Source organism: Stegostoma tigrinum, chromosome 2 (assembly GCF_030684315.1).
Source record: "Stegostoma tigrinum isolate sSteTig4 chromosome 2, sSteTig4.hap1, whole genome shotgun sequence".
NCBI classification, from domain to species: Eukaryota; Metazoa; Chordata; class Chondrichthyes; order Orectolobiformes; family Stegostomatidae; genus Stegostoma; species Stegostoma tigrinum.
In genome coordinates this window covers 15,894,395-15,913,085 of record NC_081355.1, presented here as the reverse complement: position 1 = coordinate 15,913,085, position 18,691 = coordinate 15,894,395, and the positions used below count along the sequence as shown (strand labels likewise).

Here is an 18,691-nt window from a genome sequence, read left to right as displayed (position 1 = left end):
ATTAGAAAGATTACACCACAACATACACTTTCTTTCATGGAAATTAAATGGTAAGGCACAGCAACAAACAGCAATGTGGTGCAGCACGCCAACATAACCAGCATTACAGTCAAAGACGTACAGGTGCGGCTCCAATGGACTGGACGTATCTGCAGGTCAGATGAAAGGCATCCCCACCCATACTGTACGGCCAGCTGATAACAGGAAACATTTCAGTCATTTTTTTTTGATCTTTGGTTCAGAGTACGATGTTAACTCAGAAACCTTTAAAAGTTTAGTAAAGGCCGCAGTCTAGGAATCCATCATGAAGCATAGTGTCAGGCACTTCAAAGCCAACATCATGAACAGCTGAATAAAGCTAATCAAATAAAATTTACCAGTCAATTGTCAATATGTGCTATTCAGTAGTCTCAGATTTTACGGACTGATTTTCATGACTACATTCCTTGCTTAGAATCTGTTTATCTCCGAAGGGAATATGTTGCAGATTCATGAAGGTTTATAGCAGAGGAGACCATTTAGTCCACTGTGGCAGCATTGTCTTGTTTAGTTATCCATTTAGCTTCATTGTCCCATCCTTTCCTCACAGCCTTTTATTTTTCCTTCTGTTTTCAAATATTTATTCCTCACCCTCTAAAAAATGTTACAGATTCTGCTTTTACCACTGCTTTTGGTACTGTAAATCACATCTTGGTTCCTGTTTTGTGGCAATGGCTTATACCTTCTAGCTACTATCTCAGTGGGGACTGGAAATAGTTTTTCCCTTCAATATTTAATCAGAACCCCTCACATTCTGAACACCTCAAACAGAACTCCTCAATATTCTTGGTTCTATTAAGAATTTTTCCTTATTCTCCAAATTGGTGTCATCTGAGTGAACTACAGGGTGTGTACTTATATGCTGTCTTACTATGATATTCTTCCTAGAGCATCCAAAACCAGACACAACATTCTGCTGCATGACAAGTCATTGGCCGACATTGGTTAATATCACCCATTTGCAGTCTACACCCAAACCTATAACTCATCCACAGTTATCGCTGGCAGTGCACTCACCTGAGGTTTAAGATTGCCCATGGACATGGGCACAATGTGTGTGTTAAGGGGTTCACAGTCAAGGATTTCAGCAGCTGATGGCAACATTCTCAGGGGTTCTCCACTTTACCAGAACCAGGTCCCCCAATCAGGAGTGCCTTTGAGCAAGGGGCTTCCCCAGAAACCCACAAGCACAGTGACAGCATTTACTGTTTGGGCTCCACCTTGCCTTCCATTCCCACCTGGGAGGTGAGTCATATGACTGCTGTTACATGAATATTAACCTCTCACAAGGGTATTGATTGCCCATGTAGAGCCTCAACTTGCCACAGGGAGGGCACTAAACTCTGCTGAAAATGTCAGAATTGTAGACCATCAGGTACTGCAAAGAGACTAAACTAGGAAACTTAAGTGAAATGGAGAAAATAGACAGACAAATGCGAAGGCCATATGATGTTAAAAATTTTCAACAAATGTGAAAAGGGTTTCATTTTATACAAAACTGGAAAATAGATAACAATTCTGGCAAGTGAGAATTTCAAGGATATGTATTATTGTTCACTTACTTTACGCTCTAATAATGCTCTTTTTGTATTATTTCAGTCTGTTTAATTTCATAACTTTGATAAATAACATACATTGAAAATGTTCAAAATTGATATCAGTTCTGTAAGATGACCTATTAAGGCATGATAATTCAAGTACATGGTACTTGAGCACAAGGCAAAATACAACTGCAAGTTTAAATTTATCTCCGTTTTGATCACTATTAATGACTATTTCTTTTTAAAGATGCCTTTTGATCGAAACTAGTATAATCAAGTTCTGATCCAAGAAGTTAGTCATGAGCTTATGATTTGCTAACATGAGTTGATGCTTGATCTCTTCACTTTATCTTGACTGATTATTCTAAGTTAATCATCAAGAAAATATCCAGTCTTATGAAGGTGCTGAAAGATTGGTGGAAACATGAAACAAAACAAAAACATTGTGTTGAATTTATTTCATTTTTGATGAGCAGATGTTTTGAAATACATTAAGTTTGTTAAACACATGAAAATTAGCAGAAAATGCTCTCAAATGAAGTGGCTTTTATGCAATTAAAATGTTGAATATCTGACAAGGTTCACAATTCTTGCAATTTAAACTTAATGATGACAAAACATTACACAAATACTGTAGGTTTAAATGCATCGAATCTGCTAACAGGCCTAAAAATAACATATGGGAAACACTGAAAAGCAAGTTTGGCAGCATTCTCTTTTGGATCTGAACTCCAAAGAGCCTTTTGAATGCTTTCTTCTAACTTCTTTTTTTCCATGTTTGTAACTTGCAAAACTATGCACTGTCAGATCCAGGACTCTACATCACTAAACCACCAGGAGTTGCAGATTACATTTGTAAAGCATACTTGATAACCATTAATGAAAATATTGATATAATGTTAAGTAAGAACCTTTTTAGAATTTTACTTCAGTGTTTTTAAGAATGGATTTATGTTGGTTGGAGAAACATAGAAGGTAGAACCTTTTTAAAAGAGAGCTAAATTTTGTTATGCAGTACAAGTAATCTGCATAACTACAACACGTTTTCACCATCAGGTCTTTACCACACTTCGTGTTGAAGGTCGAAAACAGGTAAGCTGTAAGTGCATGCTGCTCTTGAATTTGTTGAGGAGCTCTTCAAGTAACCTATCATGATGAAACAGCAGTTAGCTCATAATTCATTCATAATAGGATTGCAATTAAAATAAAACTCAATTTAAAAAATCATGAATAAATTGTATTGAGCATCTGAATCAGTTCATTGAGGTTTTAATTGCAGATTTAATTGACGCAATATAACACCATCTCCATGTTTGTTTCTTTATTGGTGCAAGCGTTAATTTCATCCATAAAAAAAATCCTGCTTTCCTTTTGTCGAAACACTAACTTAAATATAAATGAAAGTTGTTCACGAAATAGTGTATTTAGGCAGCAGGGATTTGAGTTGTGCCGTAGGTTGGGGAAGATGTTGGCTATGAACGGATGAATGAGGAAACCAGAGGGTTGGCCAAGAATTAAGGCTATGACCTGAGGTAGGAACGAATTTGGGTGAAGAAGCATGGAATCCAAATGCATGCCAGGTTGGGCACAGGTTCAGAGCTTGATTGAGTCAAACACAAACTGAGGAAGTAGTTGGTAGGAGTAAGAGGGGTGAAGGGGGAATACAGGATTAGGATCTGATCAAGAGTGTTAAAAATGAACGTCGGCTTTAACCTGTGGTGGGAGGGTTGTCAGGCGTGTAAACTGGGATCAAGCAGAGTCAGCCTCTGGCCAAAGATCTGTGTTATTTGTTCACACTGTGACTTAGCCACAGTGCACCCAGTACTGGATGATCAGAAATTGCCACAAGTTAAATATTACAAATCACAAAGTCATTGTTTTCAATTCCCTTCACAAACTTTGCCCTAACCCTCAGTGTTATCCAAATCCCTGGTAACAGTCTCAAATAGAAATAAAGAATGTGATCTGTTTGATACTGAGGTGAGCTTCCAACTGCACATCTGGGAATCACTGAAACTACCTATTTTCACATTTGTAACATTGGCCAACATTGCGCCTGTCACAGGTCATCTGATGTTGAAACCTTCAACTATACGGAGTTATTTCTAAACCTGACTCATTCAACATACTCCTGGCTAACCCAATATCTTCCATCCTTCATAATCTTAAAATCATGTCAAAATCTGCTGCCTAGGTCCTGACTCATACCAAGTCCAATTCATCCCTTACCCACATATTTGCTGACCCTCACTGGCTCTTGTTAAAGAAATGCCTCAATTTAAAATTCTTATCTTTTCTTTCAAATTACTCTATGGTCTTGTCCTATCTTTGTAACTCCATTCAGCCCTACAACTCTGCAATTTACATGTGCACTTCAAGTTCAGACCTCTTGAAAATCCTGAATAATAATCCTACTACCATAGAGAACAATGCCTTAAACTATGGAATATTCTTTCTCAATCTTTATGTCTCATTACCTTTCATTCCACCTTCAAACTTACTACTTTTACCAAGCTTCTGGTTAACTTCCTTAATGTCTCCTGATGTGGCTCAGTATCAAGTATTGTCTGATATTGTTTTATTTCCTATCACACAAACCCATTGCTTTATTGGGCTCACAGTTAGATCTACTCAATAGTCTTTTGTAAAAGACATTCTCTGAGATTATTTTTAAGATCATTTTTTGTGACTTTACTTAGCCACAAGTTCCCAATTTTCAAGCTATGTCCACATGCATGAGAAAAATAAGACAGCATATCACAGCAAACAAAATCCAAGCCAACATTCTTCTCATTACTTCAACATTTTCAAATGTTTCTAAAGGTGCAGTAGCTAACAATGAATGTAATATTCTACAGTCACTGTTAAAGGTTATGGAATCATTTATAAATTGTGTTATCTACTTTTGTAGTATGAAATAATGGTTCAAATTACAAACGTTTTGAAAGATGCCCATATTAATTTCTTCCAATAACTTCAAAGCAGAACCATTATTATGAACAGTGCATCAGCTATCTTTAGACATAATATTCCTAGTCAATTCATTTTAGCTGTCATATACAACTTTGTATAATTGAGGGTATTTCAAGAGGAGAATCTACATTTCAAAGGCTTTCAAACTGTAGTTCCGATAACTCCACTAACGGCGAACATGCTTTTTTGAACAGGTATATCTGTCCTTTTGAATATTTTAAACAGCGATAGGTTACATAAGAAAATGCAGAAACAGTTTTTCATTTAGTTTATTTCATGAAACCTCTTCTATAATGCATTGCTTCCAAGCTGTACCAATTACTTCAACTTTTGGATAGAGAGGGTGGACAAATAAAAGGAAGATATTTAGAGAATTAGAATTTGTAGTATTAACGATGCGGCAACACGTTGCAAAGTTGAGAACTGCTTCTGGCTTCTTTCCAAAAAACACACCCCCAGTCACCAGAATTTCCAGATGTTCAGACAAAGTTCCACTGGCAGGAATCATGGTATTGTGCCTTCATAGGAAGGTTCCATCCAGGGACCTTATGAGGTTACCAGGTAGCTTACCTTAAATTGTTAGGTAGAAAGAAAATAACACTTTCATGTGAATGTAAGCAGTAATCACATTTGTTATACTCTACCGAATCAATTGCTATCCCTTTAAAAAAAAATTTGTGCTCAAGAATTAATTTCAAAGTATAACAAGCCATAGAAACTTACTTTTTATCTGCTCCATTGGAAAGCTGGGGCAGTGCTTCAAGGGCTTGTTTGAAGCTATAACTAGAGTGACAGAATGGAAAAAAGATTTACAATTAGTCCAATTTTTTTGTCAAAGGCAAGAGATCTAAACTTGATATAAAATTGAACAATATTGACTAAATAGGAAAATCTCTGCCTAGGTGAGATCAGATAGCACAAGATTAGCATGGATTAATATTGTTGCAAATCTTACCTTAAAAAGGATTATTCTAAATTAAACTATACTGGCTATACGCTTCAGCAGAACTCTTTGGCCAGAACCTACTTAAATGAAATCCATTTATAATGAACAGTTGAATAGATTCTAAATTCCATACTTTCAGAACCGCGAATGTTTAAGAATTTATTACATTTAGGCCAATGCTCCGATTTTCTACATATGGTCATCCTCATTATTTGCAGTTCAGTAGATCACTCAATGCAAATAAACAATTCTGGAAGTAAGCGTTAGGTCATTTGATACACTTTTTCAATGGCTGACGCTTTGGTGCAGCTATTAACAAAGTCCTTGAGTATCACAGATGTGAAAGAATCATTTCACTAAGTCAACAATTGTGTATCATCCCTGCTTAAAACTGAAAGCATAAAAAGTGTATCTTTTTAGTCATTAAATGGTGATGTGTCAGGTTACACTTTAAGGCAGTGAATATTTGTGCCAGAATGTACTAGTTCTTGTAACAGTTAAAAATATTACAATAACTAATTCAACTGACTTCTTAAAAGCTCTTTTGAAAAGCCACAATAATTAAATGATGAAAATAGGGCTTAAATTTCCATCTTACTTGCTTTCAGGTGTCAGGAATGAAGCAACAGCATCTTTAAGGGCACAAATTTCCAGTCTGGCCTAAAGGGAAAAAAAATCTTATAGTTTTACTCTCAACATGCCTTCGAGCTCTGAATCTCATCTAAAACAGTTCATGCAACATTATACTGTCATATTGAATAACGTCATAATTGTGTGTCACCCTTTCATTCCTGAATACTGTTGAGCACTGTGCTGTGACACACAGTACATTACATAGCTAGCAAATATCATGTTTAGAACATACAGCTTGAGCAGAAATCATTGAACCATACCCACCAATCCAATTAGTAAAGCATGGATTTATATCAATGACTATGAAATATAGGAACAAAATCTTAGTGATCTAAAATAATGATCTATATCATGGTTTGCAGAGGGCAATTTCAAAGTCTGCAGATGACACTAATCTTGAAAGAACTGCAAATTGTGACAAGAACAGTGTAGAACTTCAGAAGGACACACAATTCAGCAGAGTAGGCAGATAGGTGGAAGATAAATTTCAATGCACAGGGTATGAGATGATGCGTTTTGATAGGAAAAACATTGAGACAATATTAAAATACAGGGTACGATTCTAAAGGGGGTGCAGGAGCAGAGGAACCTGGGTATATATGTGCACGTATCATTGCAAGTGGTAGGACAGGTAGAGAGGACTGTAAGCTAGATTGGCAGGGAGTGGGGAACTGGATTTGTAGTTCAGAGTTTGAGGTACTCAGCCTTCCAACAGACACAACAGGGAGTGGGGTTGTTAGTAAAGAAATGCTGTCAATGGAGCATAATTATGGACAGAGATGGTTTGAGCTGTATACTTCAATGCTAGAAGTATCAGAAATAAGGCAAATGAACTTACAGCATGGGTCAGTACTTGGAACCACGATGTTGTGGCCATTACAGAAACTTTGGTAACTCAGAGACAGGAATGGTTGTTGGAAGTTCCAGGATTTAAATGCTTTAAAAGAAATAGGCAGGGTGGAAAAAGAGGCAGGGGAGTGGCATTGCTAGTGAGGGCTAGTATAGCAGCAACTGAAAGGCAGTTTGAGAATGATATGTCTACAGAGTCAGATTGGGTTGACGTAATTCAAATTCAGTTAGTGATCAGGGACAACAGGGTGTGACTGCAAGTGAGGCAGGTAGGGGAATCCTGAGTTTAGGAGTGGAGGAGCCTCAGCTTTTGACCTTATCCAACAGGTACGAGATACTTGCTCCCTGTGTGGATCAGGAAAAGGGCTGCGGGAAGGATGAGCCAGTTCACCACAGCACCAGGTGCAGAAGGCCATTCAAGAAGGGGGAGCAAAAAGACAAGTGGTATTTATACGGGATTCTATAGTTGGGGGATAGATAGTATCCTTTGCAAGCCAGACCAGGAGTCCCACATGGTGTGTTGCCTGCTTGGTGCCAGGGTGCAAGACATCTCTGGCCGGCTTGAAAGGATATTGGAGCAGGAGGGGGAGTATCCAGTTGTTGTGGTCCAAGTTGGGGCTAACAACATAGGTAAGGCTAGGGTAGAGGACCTGTTTGGGGATTATCAAGCACTAGGAACAAAATTAAGGAGCAGGTCGTCGAGGGTCATAATCTCTGGATTACTGCCCAAGCCACATGAAAATTGGCTTAGTAATAAGAAAATTAGGAAAGTAAACACGTGGCTAAGGGAGTGGTGTGGGAAAGAGGGGTTCCATTTCATGGGGCATTGGCATACGTTTTGGAACCAGTGGGATCTGTACTGATGGGACGGTCTCCACCTGAACCGATGTGGAAACATTATTCTAGCGAAAAGGATAAATTGGATGGTCACTAGGACTTTAAACTAGTGAGCCCGTGGGGGCGGGCGGGTGGGTGGGGAGAGAAGGAAACCAACAGGGAGCATGATGGTAAATATAAAGGTAAGCAGCAGGTTAGCATGTGTGCAGGAGGGTTTAAGTTCAAGGCAGACAATAAAAACAGCAAAAAAAAGGAAACTCAGGAGATATTATTAGAGATGTTGGAAATCATGAGGGTAAGAAAGCTAGCATAAAGGAACTTTACCTGAATGCTCGTAGCATTCTTAACAAGGTTGATGAGTTCACGGCACAAATCATTGCGAATGAATATGATTTGATAACCGTTACGGAGACATGGTTACAGGATGGTCACAACAGGGAGGTAAATATCCAGGGATACCAGACTATTTGGAAGGACAGACAGGAAGGTAAGGGAGGTGGTATAGTTCTGATATTCAAGGACAGTGCTGAAAGATGACATAGGTCCTGAAGAAGGGTCTAGGCCCGAAACGTCAGCTTTTGTGCTCCTGAGATGCTGCTTGGCCTGCTGTGTTCATCCAGCTACACACTTTGTTATCTCGGATTCTCCAGCACCTGCAGTTTCCATTATCTCTGGTCATAAATGAGTGCTTTTCTGGCTGGCAAACAGTGTGACTAGTGGTGTGCCTCAGGGATCGGTGTTGGGACTGCAATTATTTACAAATTTATGTAGATGATCTGGAGTTGGGGCATGTGTAGGGTGTCAAAGTTTGCAGATAACAGAGCAAAGTGTGCAGAGGACTGTGAAACTTTGCAGAGGAACATAGATACATTGAGCAATTGGGCAAAGGTCTGTCAGATGGAATACAACGTAAATAAATGTGAAGTCATACATTTTGGTACAAGTAATAGTAAAAAGGATTATGACTTTAATGGTAAAGAGCTGTAGCACGCTGCTATGCAGAGGGTTCAGGGTGTCCTTGTGCATGAATCACGGAAGGTTGGTCTGCAGGTGCAAGAAGTAATTAGGAAGGCAAATGGAATTTTGTCCTTCATTGCTAAAGGGATTGAGTTTAAAAGCAGAGAGGTTATGTTACAGCTGTACAAGGTTCCGGTGAGGCCACACCTGGAGTACTGTGTGCAGTTTTGCTCTCCTTACTTGAGAAAGAATGTACTGGCACTGGAGGGGATGAAAAGGAGGTTCACGAGGTTGATTCCAGAGTTGAGGGGGTTGGCTTGTGAGGACAGTCTGTGTAGATTGTGATTATATTCATTGGAATTCAGAAGGCTGAGGGGGAATCTTTTAGAAACATTTAAAATTATGAAGGGAATAGACAAGACAGAAGTAGAGAGGATGTTTCCACTGGCAGGTGAAGCTCGGACAAGCGGGCATGGCCTCAAGATTAGAGGGAGCAGATTTAGGACTAAATTGAGAAGGAACTTATTCACCCAGAGGGTTGTTAATCTATGGAATTCCTTGCCCAGTGAAGTAGTTGATGCTACTTCAGTAAATGTTTTTAAAGCTAAGGTAGTTTTTTTTGAACAATAAAGAAATTAAAGGTATACGGTGAGAGCGCGGTTAAGTGTATCTGAGTCCACGAGAAGATCAGCCATTATCTTATTCAATGGCAGAGCAAGCTCAAAGGGTCAGATAGCCTACTCCTGCTCCTAGTTCTTATGTTAGGCAAATCTGGGTAACATAAAATGGGAACAGGTGCTGTCAGGGAAGAGCACCACAGAAATGTGGACATTGTTTAAGGAATACATACTGTATGTGCTCGGCATGTTTGTTCCTAGCAGGCAGGGAAGGTGTGGTTGAATGAAGGAGCCTTGGTTCTCAAAGAGGTCGACTGACTGATTAAGAGGAAGAAGGATGCTTATGTAAGGTTTAGGAAACGAGGAACAGAAAAGGCTCTAGAGGGATACAAGTTAGCCAGGAAGGAGCTGAAGAAAGGCCTTAGGAGAGCTATAAGGGGGCATGAGAAAACCTTGGCAGATAGGGTCAAGGAAAACTCCAAAGATTTTTACACATACGTGAGGAATAAGCAAATGACCAGAGAAAGGGTAGGGCCGATCAAGGAGTGTAAAGGGAATTTGTGCACAGAGTTTGAAGACATAGAAGATGTCCTTAACAATAATTTGTCCACCTTTGGTATTCATAACTGAGAGGGACCTAGTTGTAGAGGGCGGCCGATGTGAAACAGGCTGGTAGGCCAGAGGAGGTCAATGTTAGTAAGGAAGATGTACTAGGAATTTTGAGGAACTTGAAGATAGATAAGTCCCCCGTGCCTGATGGGATTTATCCAAGGATTATATGGGAAGAGATTGCAGGGCCTTTGGCGATGATCTTTTTGTCTTCACTGTCCACAGGGTGTAGTGCCGGAAAACTGGAGAGAGGCAAACGTCATTCCCTTGTTCAAAAAAAGGGAATAGGGATAACCCCGGAAATTACAGGCCAGTTAGTCTTATATCAGTGGTGGACAAATTATTGGAAAGGGCTCCGAGGGATAGGATTTATGATCACTTGGAAAAGCACAGTTTGATTTGTGACAGTCAGCATAGATTTGTGAGGGGTAGATCATGCCTCACAAATCTTATTGAGGTGACCAAACACGTGGATGAAGGTGGAGCAGTGAATGTGGTATACATGGATTTAAGTAAGGTGTTTGCTAAGGTTCCCCATGGTAGGCTCACGCAGAAGGTAAGGAGGCATGGGATAGGGGGAAAATGTAGCAGATTGTCTCCTAAGGGTCAGCCATTTCTGAATCCAAAGGGTGGTAGTGGACGGAAAATATTCAACATGGTGCTCAGTTAAGAGGAGGTTTACCACAAGGATCTGTTCTGGGTCCTCCTCTGTGATTTTTGCAAATGATTTGGATGAAGGAGTGGAAGGGTGGATTAGTGAGTTCACGGACGATACAAAGGTGGGTCACATTGTGGACAGTGCCAGGGCTGTTCTAGGTTACAAAGGGACATTGAAAGGATGCAGAGCTGGGCTGAGAAGTGGCAGATGGAATTTAACCCTGAAAAAAAGTGAGAGGTGATTCATTTTGGAAGGGCAAACTTGAAAGCAGAATACAGGGTTAACGGAAAGATTCTCGGCAACGTGGAGGTCCAGAGGGATCTCGGGGTTCATGTTCCAATTCCCTGAAAGCTGCCACCCAGGTGGATAGAGTTGTTAAGAAGCCTTATGGAGTGTTAGCTTTCATTAATAGAGGGATTGGGTTCAAGAGGCTTGAAGCTACGCTTCAGCTATACAAAAGCCAGGTTCGGTGACATCTGGAGTATTGTGTCTCGTTCTGGTTGCCTCAATACAGGAAAGATGAGAAAGTGTTGGAAAAGGTGCAGAGGAGGTTGACCAGGATGTTACCTGGCATGGAGGGAAGGTCTTACAAGGAAAAGTTGAGCGTTCTAGGACTTTTCTCTTTAGAACGACAAAGTATTAGAGGTGTTACAAAATGCTCAGAGGTGCAGATAGAGTAGTCAGCCAGGGACTTTTTCCTAGGGTGGAGATAGCTATTATGAGGGGGTGTAGTTTTAAAGGGAGTGAAGGTAGATATAGGAGACCCAGAGTGGTCGGGGCGTGGAATGCATAGCTGGAGTGGGTAGTGGAGTCAGACTTATTGGGGCGTTTAAGCAGCTATTAGAAAGGCATATGGATGATAGTTTAAGGTGGGGTGGAGGTTAGACAGACTTTAGGTTTATGATAAAAATTTGACACATCGTGGGCTGAAGGGCATGTACGGTGCTGTACTGTTCTACGTTCTATGTTCTAAGTAAAGCATCAGCTTTATTAATAGTGATATAAAGTACGAGCAAGACAAGGTCATGTGGAATTTGTATCTGACCTCAACTGGACTTTTGCGTACTGTTTCGGAGCTACATCGTGGAAGAGATCTGAATGCAATACAGAGAGTGCATAAGTGGTTTATAAGAACAGTTCCAGGCATGAAAAACTTCAGTTATGTGGACAGACTGAAGAAGTTGGTACTATTCTTCCTGAAGAGAAGACTGTTGAGAGGAGACTTGATAGAGATATTCAAAATCATGAATGGCCTGGAGAGTAAATGGGGGAAAATATTCCTGCTCATAGAAAGGACAAAAACACAAGGTTATAGATTTAGTCATCTGCAGAAGGAAGGGTGAAGCCAGAAAACATTTTCACAAGGTGGGCATTTAGAGTGTAGAATGTACTGCCCGTAAGTGGAGTAGAGGCAGGTTTGATTGGGGTATTCAAGACAAGAATGGATAATTATTTGAATAAAAGTAACGTGAAAGGGTACGGCGCAAAAGGCAGAAGCTCGGCTCTAGGTAATGAGGCTCATCTAACAAGTGTTGTAACACTTGTGATTCTGTGGCAATGGGAAAAGTTCATCCTGTATTACACGCATTCTAGTATCAAGGATCTATCAATTTGTACAGCATCATACAGAAAAATAATGTGGTGGAGAAACTCAGCAGGTCTGGCAGTGTCTGTGAAGAGAAAAACACAGTTCAGTAATGACAACGCTTCAGAAGAATCTCCAGCACCTTCTGCTCTTATTTCAAACTTGCATCATCTGCAATATTTTGCTTATATTTAATCTTGAGCTGGCTTTACAAATCGAGATGGCACAGCAAATTTGATGCCCATACACTGTACCATTTTTTGGTTCTATGTACTTTAATTTCTCCACAAGGGTGGTCACCAATCTCAGCTGTCTCACCAAAAAGCAGAGGTGGAAGACAGGTGGCTTCCCCTTCAGTAAGTCAAGTGGACCAAAAGGAAAACAGAGGGCAAGTTACCTTACACAGTTTGAATGGTCAGTTCCATATATCTAATGAACAAGAATGATAAAACACCAGCGACTAGAACAGACAATGCAATATTAGATGTTTTTAAATATATACTTCTAAGCATCCCATTTGTCCACAGTTTCTTCACACTGATACACAATGACTAATATCATAGATCGATTAGCCTAACCTCGGTAGTTGGTAAAATTCTAGAATCCATTGTCAAGGACGAGATTTCTAAATTCCTCGAAGTGCAGGGTCAGATTAGAACAAGTCAGCATGGGGAGGTTGTGCCTGACAAACCTGTTAGAATTCTTTGAAGAGGTAACAAGTATGTTAGACCAGGGAAACCCAGTAGATGTTATCTATCTAGACTTGCAAAAGGCCTTTGATACAGTGCCTCACGGGAGGCTGCTGAGCAAGGTGAGGGCCCATGGTTCGAGGTGAGCTACTGGCTTAGATTGAGGATTGGCTGTCTGACAGAAGGCAGAGAGTTGGGATAAAAGGCTCTTTTTCGAAATGGTACCCGGTGACGAGTGGTATCCCGCAGGGCTCAATGTTGGGGCCGCAGCTGTTCACCTTATACATTAATGGCTTGGATGAAGGGACTGGGGGCATTCTGGCGAAGTTCGCTGATGATACAAAGATAGGTGGACAGGCAGGTAGTACTGAAGAGGTGGGGAAGCTGCAGAAAGATTTAGACAGCTTAGGAGAGTGGTCCAGGAAATGGCTGATGAAATTCAATGTGACTAAATGTGAGGTTTTGCACTTTGGTAAAAAAAAATACAGGCATGGACTATTTTCTAAATGGTGAGAAAATTCGCAAAACAGAAGTACAAAGGGATCTGGGAACGTTGGTCCAGGATTCTCTAAAGGTTAACTTGCAGGTAGAGTCTGTAATCAAGAAAGCGAATGTAATGTCGTTTATCTCAAGGGGGTTGGAATATAAAAGCAGCAATGTGCTTCTGAGGCTTTATAAAGCTCTAGTTAGGCCACATTTAGAATACTGTGTCCAATTTTGGGCCCCGCACCTCAGGAAGGGCATACTAGCCCTGGAGCGTGTCCAGCGGAGATTCAGACGGATGACCCCTGGAATGGTAGGTTTAGCGTATGATGAACAGCTAAGGATTCTGGCATTGTACTCATTAGAGTTTAGAAGGTTGAGGGGAGATCTAATAGAAACTTACAAGATAATGTATGGCTTAGAAGAGGTGGACGCTAGCAAGTTGTTTCCGTTAGGTGGGGAGACTAGGACCTATGGGTACAGCCTTAAAATTAGAAGGGGTAAATTTAAAACTGAAATGAGACGACATTTCTTCAGCCAGGGAGTGGTGGGCTTGTGGAATTCATTGCCACGGAGTGCAGTGGAGGCCAGAACGTTGGATGCCTTCAAGGCAGAGATCAACAAATTCTTGATCTCAGAAGGAATCAAGGGCTATGGGGAGAGTGCAGGAAAGTGGAGTTGAAATGCCCATCAGCCATGATTTAAATGGCGGAGTGGACTTGATGGGCCGAATGGCCTTACTTCCACTCCTGTGTCTTAGAACATAGAACATTACAGCACAGTACAGGCCCTTCGGCCCTCGACGGTGTGCCGACCTGTCATACCGATCTCAAGCCCATCTAACCTACACTATTCCATGTACGTCCATATGCTTGTCCAATGACAACTTAAATGTACCCGAAGTTGGCGAATCTACTACCGTTGCAGGCAAAGCGTTCCATTCTCTTACTACTCTGAGTAAAGAAACTACCTCTGACATCTGTCCTATATCTTTCACCCCTCAATTTAAAGCTATGCCTCCTCGTGCTCGCCGTCACCATCCTAGGAAAAAGGCTCTCCCTATCCACCCTATCTAACCCTCTGATTATTTTATATGTTTCAATTAAGTCACCTCTCAACCTTCTTCTCTCTAATGAAAACAGCCTCAAGTCCCTCAGCCTTTCCTCGTAAGACCTATATAGAACTCCCTCCATACCAGGCAACATCCTAGTAAATCTCCTCTGCACCTTTTCCAAAGCTTCCACATCCTTCTGGTGAATGCGGTGACCAGAACTGTACACAATACTCCAAGTGCGGCCGCACCAGAGTTTTGTACAGCTTCACCATAACCTCTTGGTTCCGGAACTCGATCCCTCTATTAATAAAAGGTAAAACACTGTATGCCTTCTTAACAGCCCTGACAACCTGGGTGGCAACTTTCAAGGATCTGTGTACATGGACACCGAGATCTCTCTGCTCATCTACACTGCTAAGAATCTTACCATTAGCCCGTACTTTGCCTTCTGGTTACTCCTACCAAACTGCATCACCTCACACTTGTCTGCATTAAACTGCATTTGCCACCTCTCAGCCCAGCTCTGCAGCTTATCCGTGTCTCTCTGCAACCTACAGCAGCCTTCGTCACTATCCACAACTCCACCGACCTTAGTGTCGTCTGCAAATTTACTAACCCATCCTTCTACGCCCTCATCCAGGTCATTTATAAAAATGACAAACAGCAGTGGACCCAACACCGACCCTTGCGGTACACCACTAGTAACTAGTCTCCAGGATGAACATTTCCCATCAACTACCACCCTCTGTCTTCTTTCAGCAAGCCAATTTCCGATCCAAACTGCTATATCTCCCACAATTCCATTTCTCCGCATTTTGTACAATAGCCTTTTGTGGGGAACCTTATCGAACGCCTTGCTGAAATCCACATACACCACATCAACCGGTTTACTCTCATCTACCTGTTTGGTCACCTTCTCAAAGAACTCAGTAAGGTTTGTGAGGCATGACCTTCCCTTCACAAAACCGTGCTGACTATCCCTAATCAATTTACTCTTTTCCAGATGATTATAAATCCTATCCCTTATAACCTTTTCCAACACTTTACCAACAACTGAGGTAAGGCTCACTGGTCTATAAAGTTATAAGTCTATAAGTTAAGACCAACAAAAGAGGATGTTGTTTCTTTCGAAGCTCTAAATTTACTGAAGTTGTTAGAGTAGGAGCCCTTTAAGTATTAAAGTTGCCTGTAGATATAAATTCATATGTACCTGAGAAGGAGGTGCTTTAACCTGATCTATCAGGGATAGAAGTTAAAACACCTTCTTTGAAACATCACTTCTGCTAAAATAACATCCTTATTCAAAAAGAGTCAACAAAAAAAACACAAGAAACTGTAGGCCAATTACCTTAAAATCTGTTTTTGGGAAAATGTTAGTCTACAAAAAAGATATAACCGCAGTGCATTTATCAAGCAGAGTCAGCCTGGCTTCATGAACGGGAAATCATGCTCAACAATTTACTCAAAATCTTTGAAGAAAAGAGAAGCAGGGTAGATAAATAGGAATTGAGGAAAATCAGTGGATGTAGGATATTTGTATTTCTAGACAGTGTTTGATAAGTTACCACATGTAATGCCACTGAATAGGAGTCCAGGGTGTTGAGGTAGTGTATTAACATGAATACAGGACTGGCTAACTAATAGAAGACAGAGAATTGGGATATGGGGGCAATTTCAGGATTATAACCCATAACTAGGGGAGTGCCTCAGGGATCAGTGTCGAGGTCACAATTATTTACTATTTATATTAACTGAGATGAAGTAAGTTTTATACTATTGCCAAGTTTGTAGATAACACAAAAGTAAATGGGTAGGCAAATGATAAGGAAGACACAAGGAGTCTGCAGAGGGATGTAGACAAGTCAGGTCAGTGGGCAAAAATTTCGCAGGTGGAATATAAGATGATTGCACTTTAGCAAGGAAAAGTAGAGTAGTTGAATATTATTTAAATAGAGAAAGCCTGAAGAAAGCTGCATTTCAACGGGATTTGGGAGTTCTCACACAAAGTACAAAAGTTAGCATCCAAGTTCAACAGATAACAGGAAGGACAAATAAATGCTGGCCTTTATTCCAGATGGAATGGAGTATGAAAATACGGGAGTCTTGCTAAAACTAAACAAAACAGCTAGAATATTACAAACAGTTCTGGTCCCCTTATCCAAGGGAAAACATATTGGCATTAGAGGCAGATATGAGAGGTTTATAAAGGTTGATCCTGAAAATGGAAGGATTTTCTTACAAGGAGAGGTTGAACAGATTTGGCCTATAGTCACTGCAGTGGACAAAAGAAAGTGGAGACCTCATTGAGACATTCAAGACTCTAAAGGGGCTTTGGCAGGGCAGAGAGGTAGAGGGTGTTTCCCCTTGTGGGAGTGTCTAGGTTCAGTGGGGTAATTTTTGAGTAAGGGGTGACATGCTTAAGGCAAAGATTGGTAGTAATTCCTTCTCACAATGTGTAATAAAACTGTGGAATTCTTTAATTTAGAGGGCATAGAGGTTGGGTCATTACATATATTCAAGGTTGAGATGGACAAGTTTTTTTTAAAAAAATCAATATGGGGATCAAGGGTTCTGGAGAAAAGACAGGAAACTGGAATTGATAATTATCAGATGAGCTACGATCTCAATGAATGGCACAGCAGACTTGATAGACCAAATGGCTTATTTGTACTCCTACATCTTATGGTCTGTATTAGACCAACAATATCTGTAGTTATGTCCAATATTAATCTCATTGGTCGGTTCACTGCTTTTGCTTACTAAGTTTCAGCTTTAGTGGTGATGGTACTTGCTGCAGGGTCCTGGTCAATATTTATCTTCAAGCAAAATCAGTTAGAAAAAGATTACCTGCCAATTATCACACTACTCAGTAGTTACACTGAAAAAACACTTAAGTGGCTGCAAAATGCTTCAGACCTTTGAGCATATTTTTATGTTAATTCATGGACAATTGGCATCGCTGGCAAGGCCATCCATTGTCAGCCACTGCTAAGTACCACTGAATTGAGAGGCATGCTAGGCCATTAGAGAAGGCATTTAAGAGTCAACCATGTTGCTGTGGGTGTGGAGACTCATGCTGGCCACTACAGGTAAGGATGGAAGACTTTCTTCCCAAAAGGACATGAGAATAGATAGGGTTTTATAACTCAGTGAGGTTGTTACAATCCCCATTATTGAGACTAGATTTCAATTCCAGATTTTTTGTTTGAATTTCAATTCCACTTGCTGTTGTGGTGAGATTTGAACTCACATCCCCAAAGCATTCATCTGGGGTTCTGGATTACGAGTTGGAATTTCAGGATCATAGAATTTCAGAGTACAGAAGGAGGGCATATGGTCCATCATGCCTGTATTGATTCCCAAAAGAGCTACATAGCTAGGACTGAAGAATAGGACTATCTCCATGGCTCCCTAAATTTGTCACTTTCAAATATATAACCAGTTTGCTCTGGAAGCCTCCAATGGAATCTGACTCCACCACTGGCCCAGGCAACACATTCCAAATACTAACAACTCTCTGAGTAAAGAATGCTCTTCTCATCTCACTCCCAACTCTGGCTGACAATCTTGAAACTGTGACTCCTAGGTACAGGCATATCAACCAGTGGAATAAGAATCCTTCTTTAATTGTTCACAACTTTGAACACCCTAATAGGGCCACCTCTTAATCTAGTCTGCTCCAGGGGAAAAAAAATACAATTTACCGAATCTTTCCTGTGTCTAAAATCCCTTACTCCTGGTATCATTCTCAAAAATCTTTGCACTCTCTCCACGGACTTGACATCCTTCCTTAAATAAGGTATCCAGAAATGAACACAAGACTCTAAATATGGTCTAACCAATTACTTTTGGAGGTATAGCATCACTTCCTTGCTTGTATACTTTAGGCCTCTATTTATAAACCCAAGGATCCTATAAGTCTTCTCAACTGTACTTCAACTTTCCTGATCACCTTCAGAAAATTATGCATTTATATCCTGAGGTCCCTCTGCTCCTGTACTCCCCTCAAAGTTGTATCATTCAGCTTGCAGTGTCTCTTTATATTTCTTCTGTCAAAGCGCATTACCTCACTTTTCACTGCACTGAAATTCATCTGCCAGGTGTCTGCCAAATTGTCAAAGTCACTCTGTAGTCGCTCAGCATCATCCTCACAATTCATTGTTCTCCCTAGCTTAGTATCATCAGTAAATTTAGAGATTTTGCCCTTGACATCCATCATTT

General features: G+C 40.5%; 1 protein-coding gene across 4 annotated transcripts in view; it reads right to left on the bottom strand.

Moving 5' to 3' along the window:
- Nucleotides 1-2,019: 2,019 nt before the first annotated feature.
- The window catches only part of exoc2 (exocyst complex component 2), a 288,874-nt gene continuing 272,202 nt past the window's right edge, over nucleotides 2,020-18,691 (bottom strand). For all 4 annotated transcript variants that reach the window (XM_048560701.2, XM_048560683.2, XM_059652609.1 and 1 more), the window contains exons 26-28: nucleotides 6,098-6,159; nucleotides 5,277-5,336; nucleotides 2,020-2,726 (exon numbers count right to left, since the gene is read on the bottom strand). In XM_048560701.2, the coding sequence (XP_048416658.2) occupies nucleotides 2,633-2,726; nucleotides 5,277-5,336; nucleotides 6,098-6,159 (216 nt within the window). In that variant the 3' untranslated portion in view covers nucleotides 2,020-2,632. The remainder of the gene's footprint in view (nucleotides 2,727-5,276; nucleotides 5,337-6,097; nucleotides 6,160-18,691) is intronic.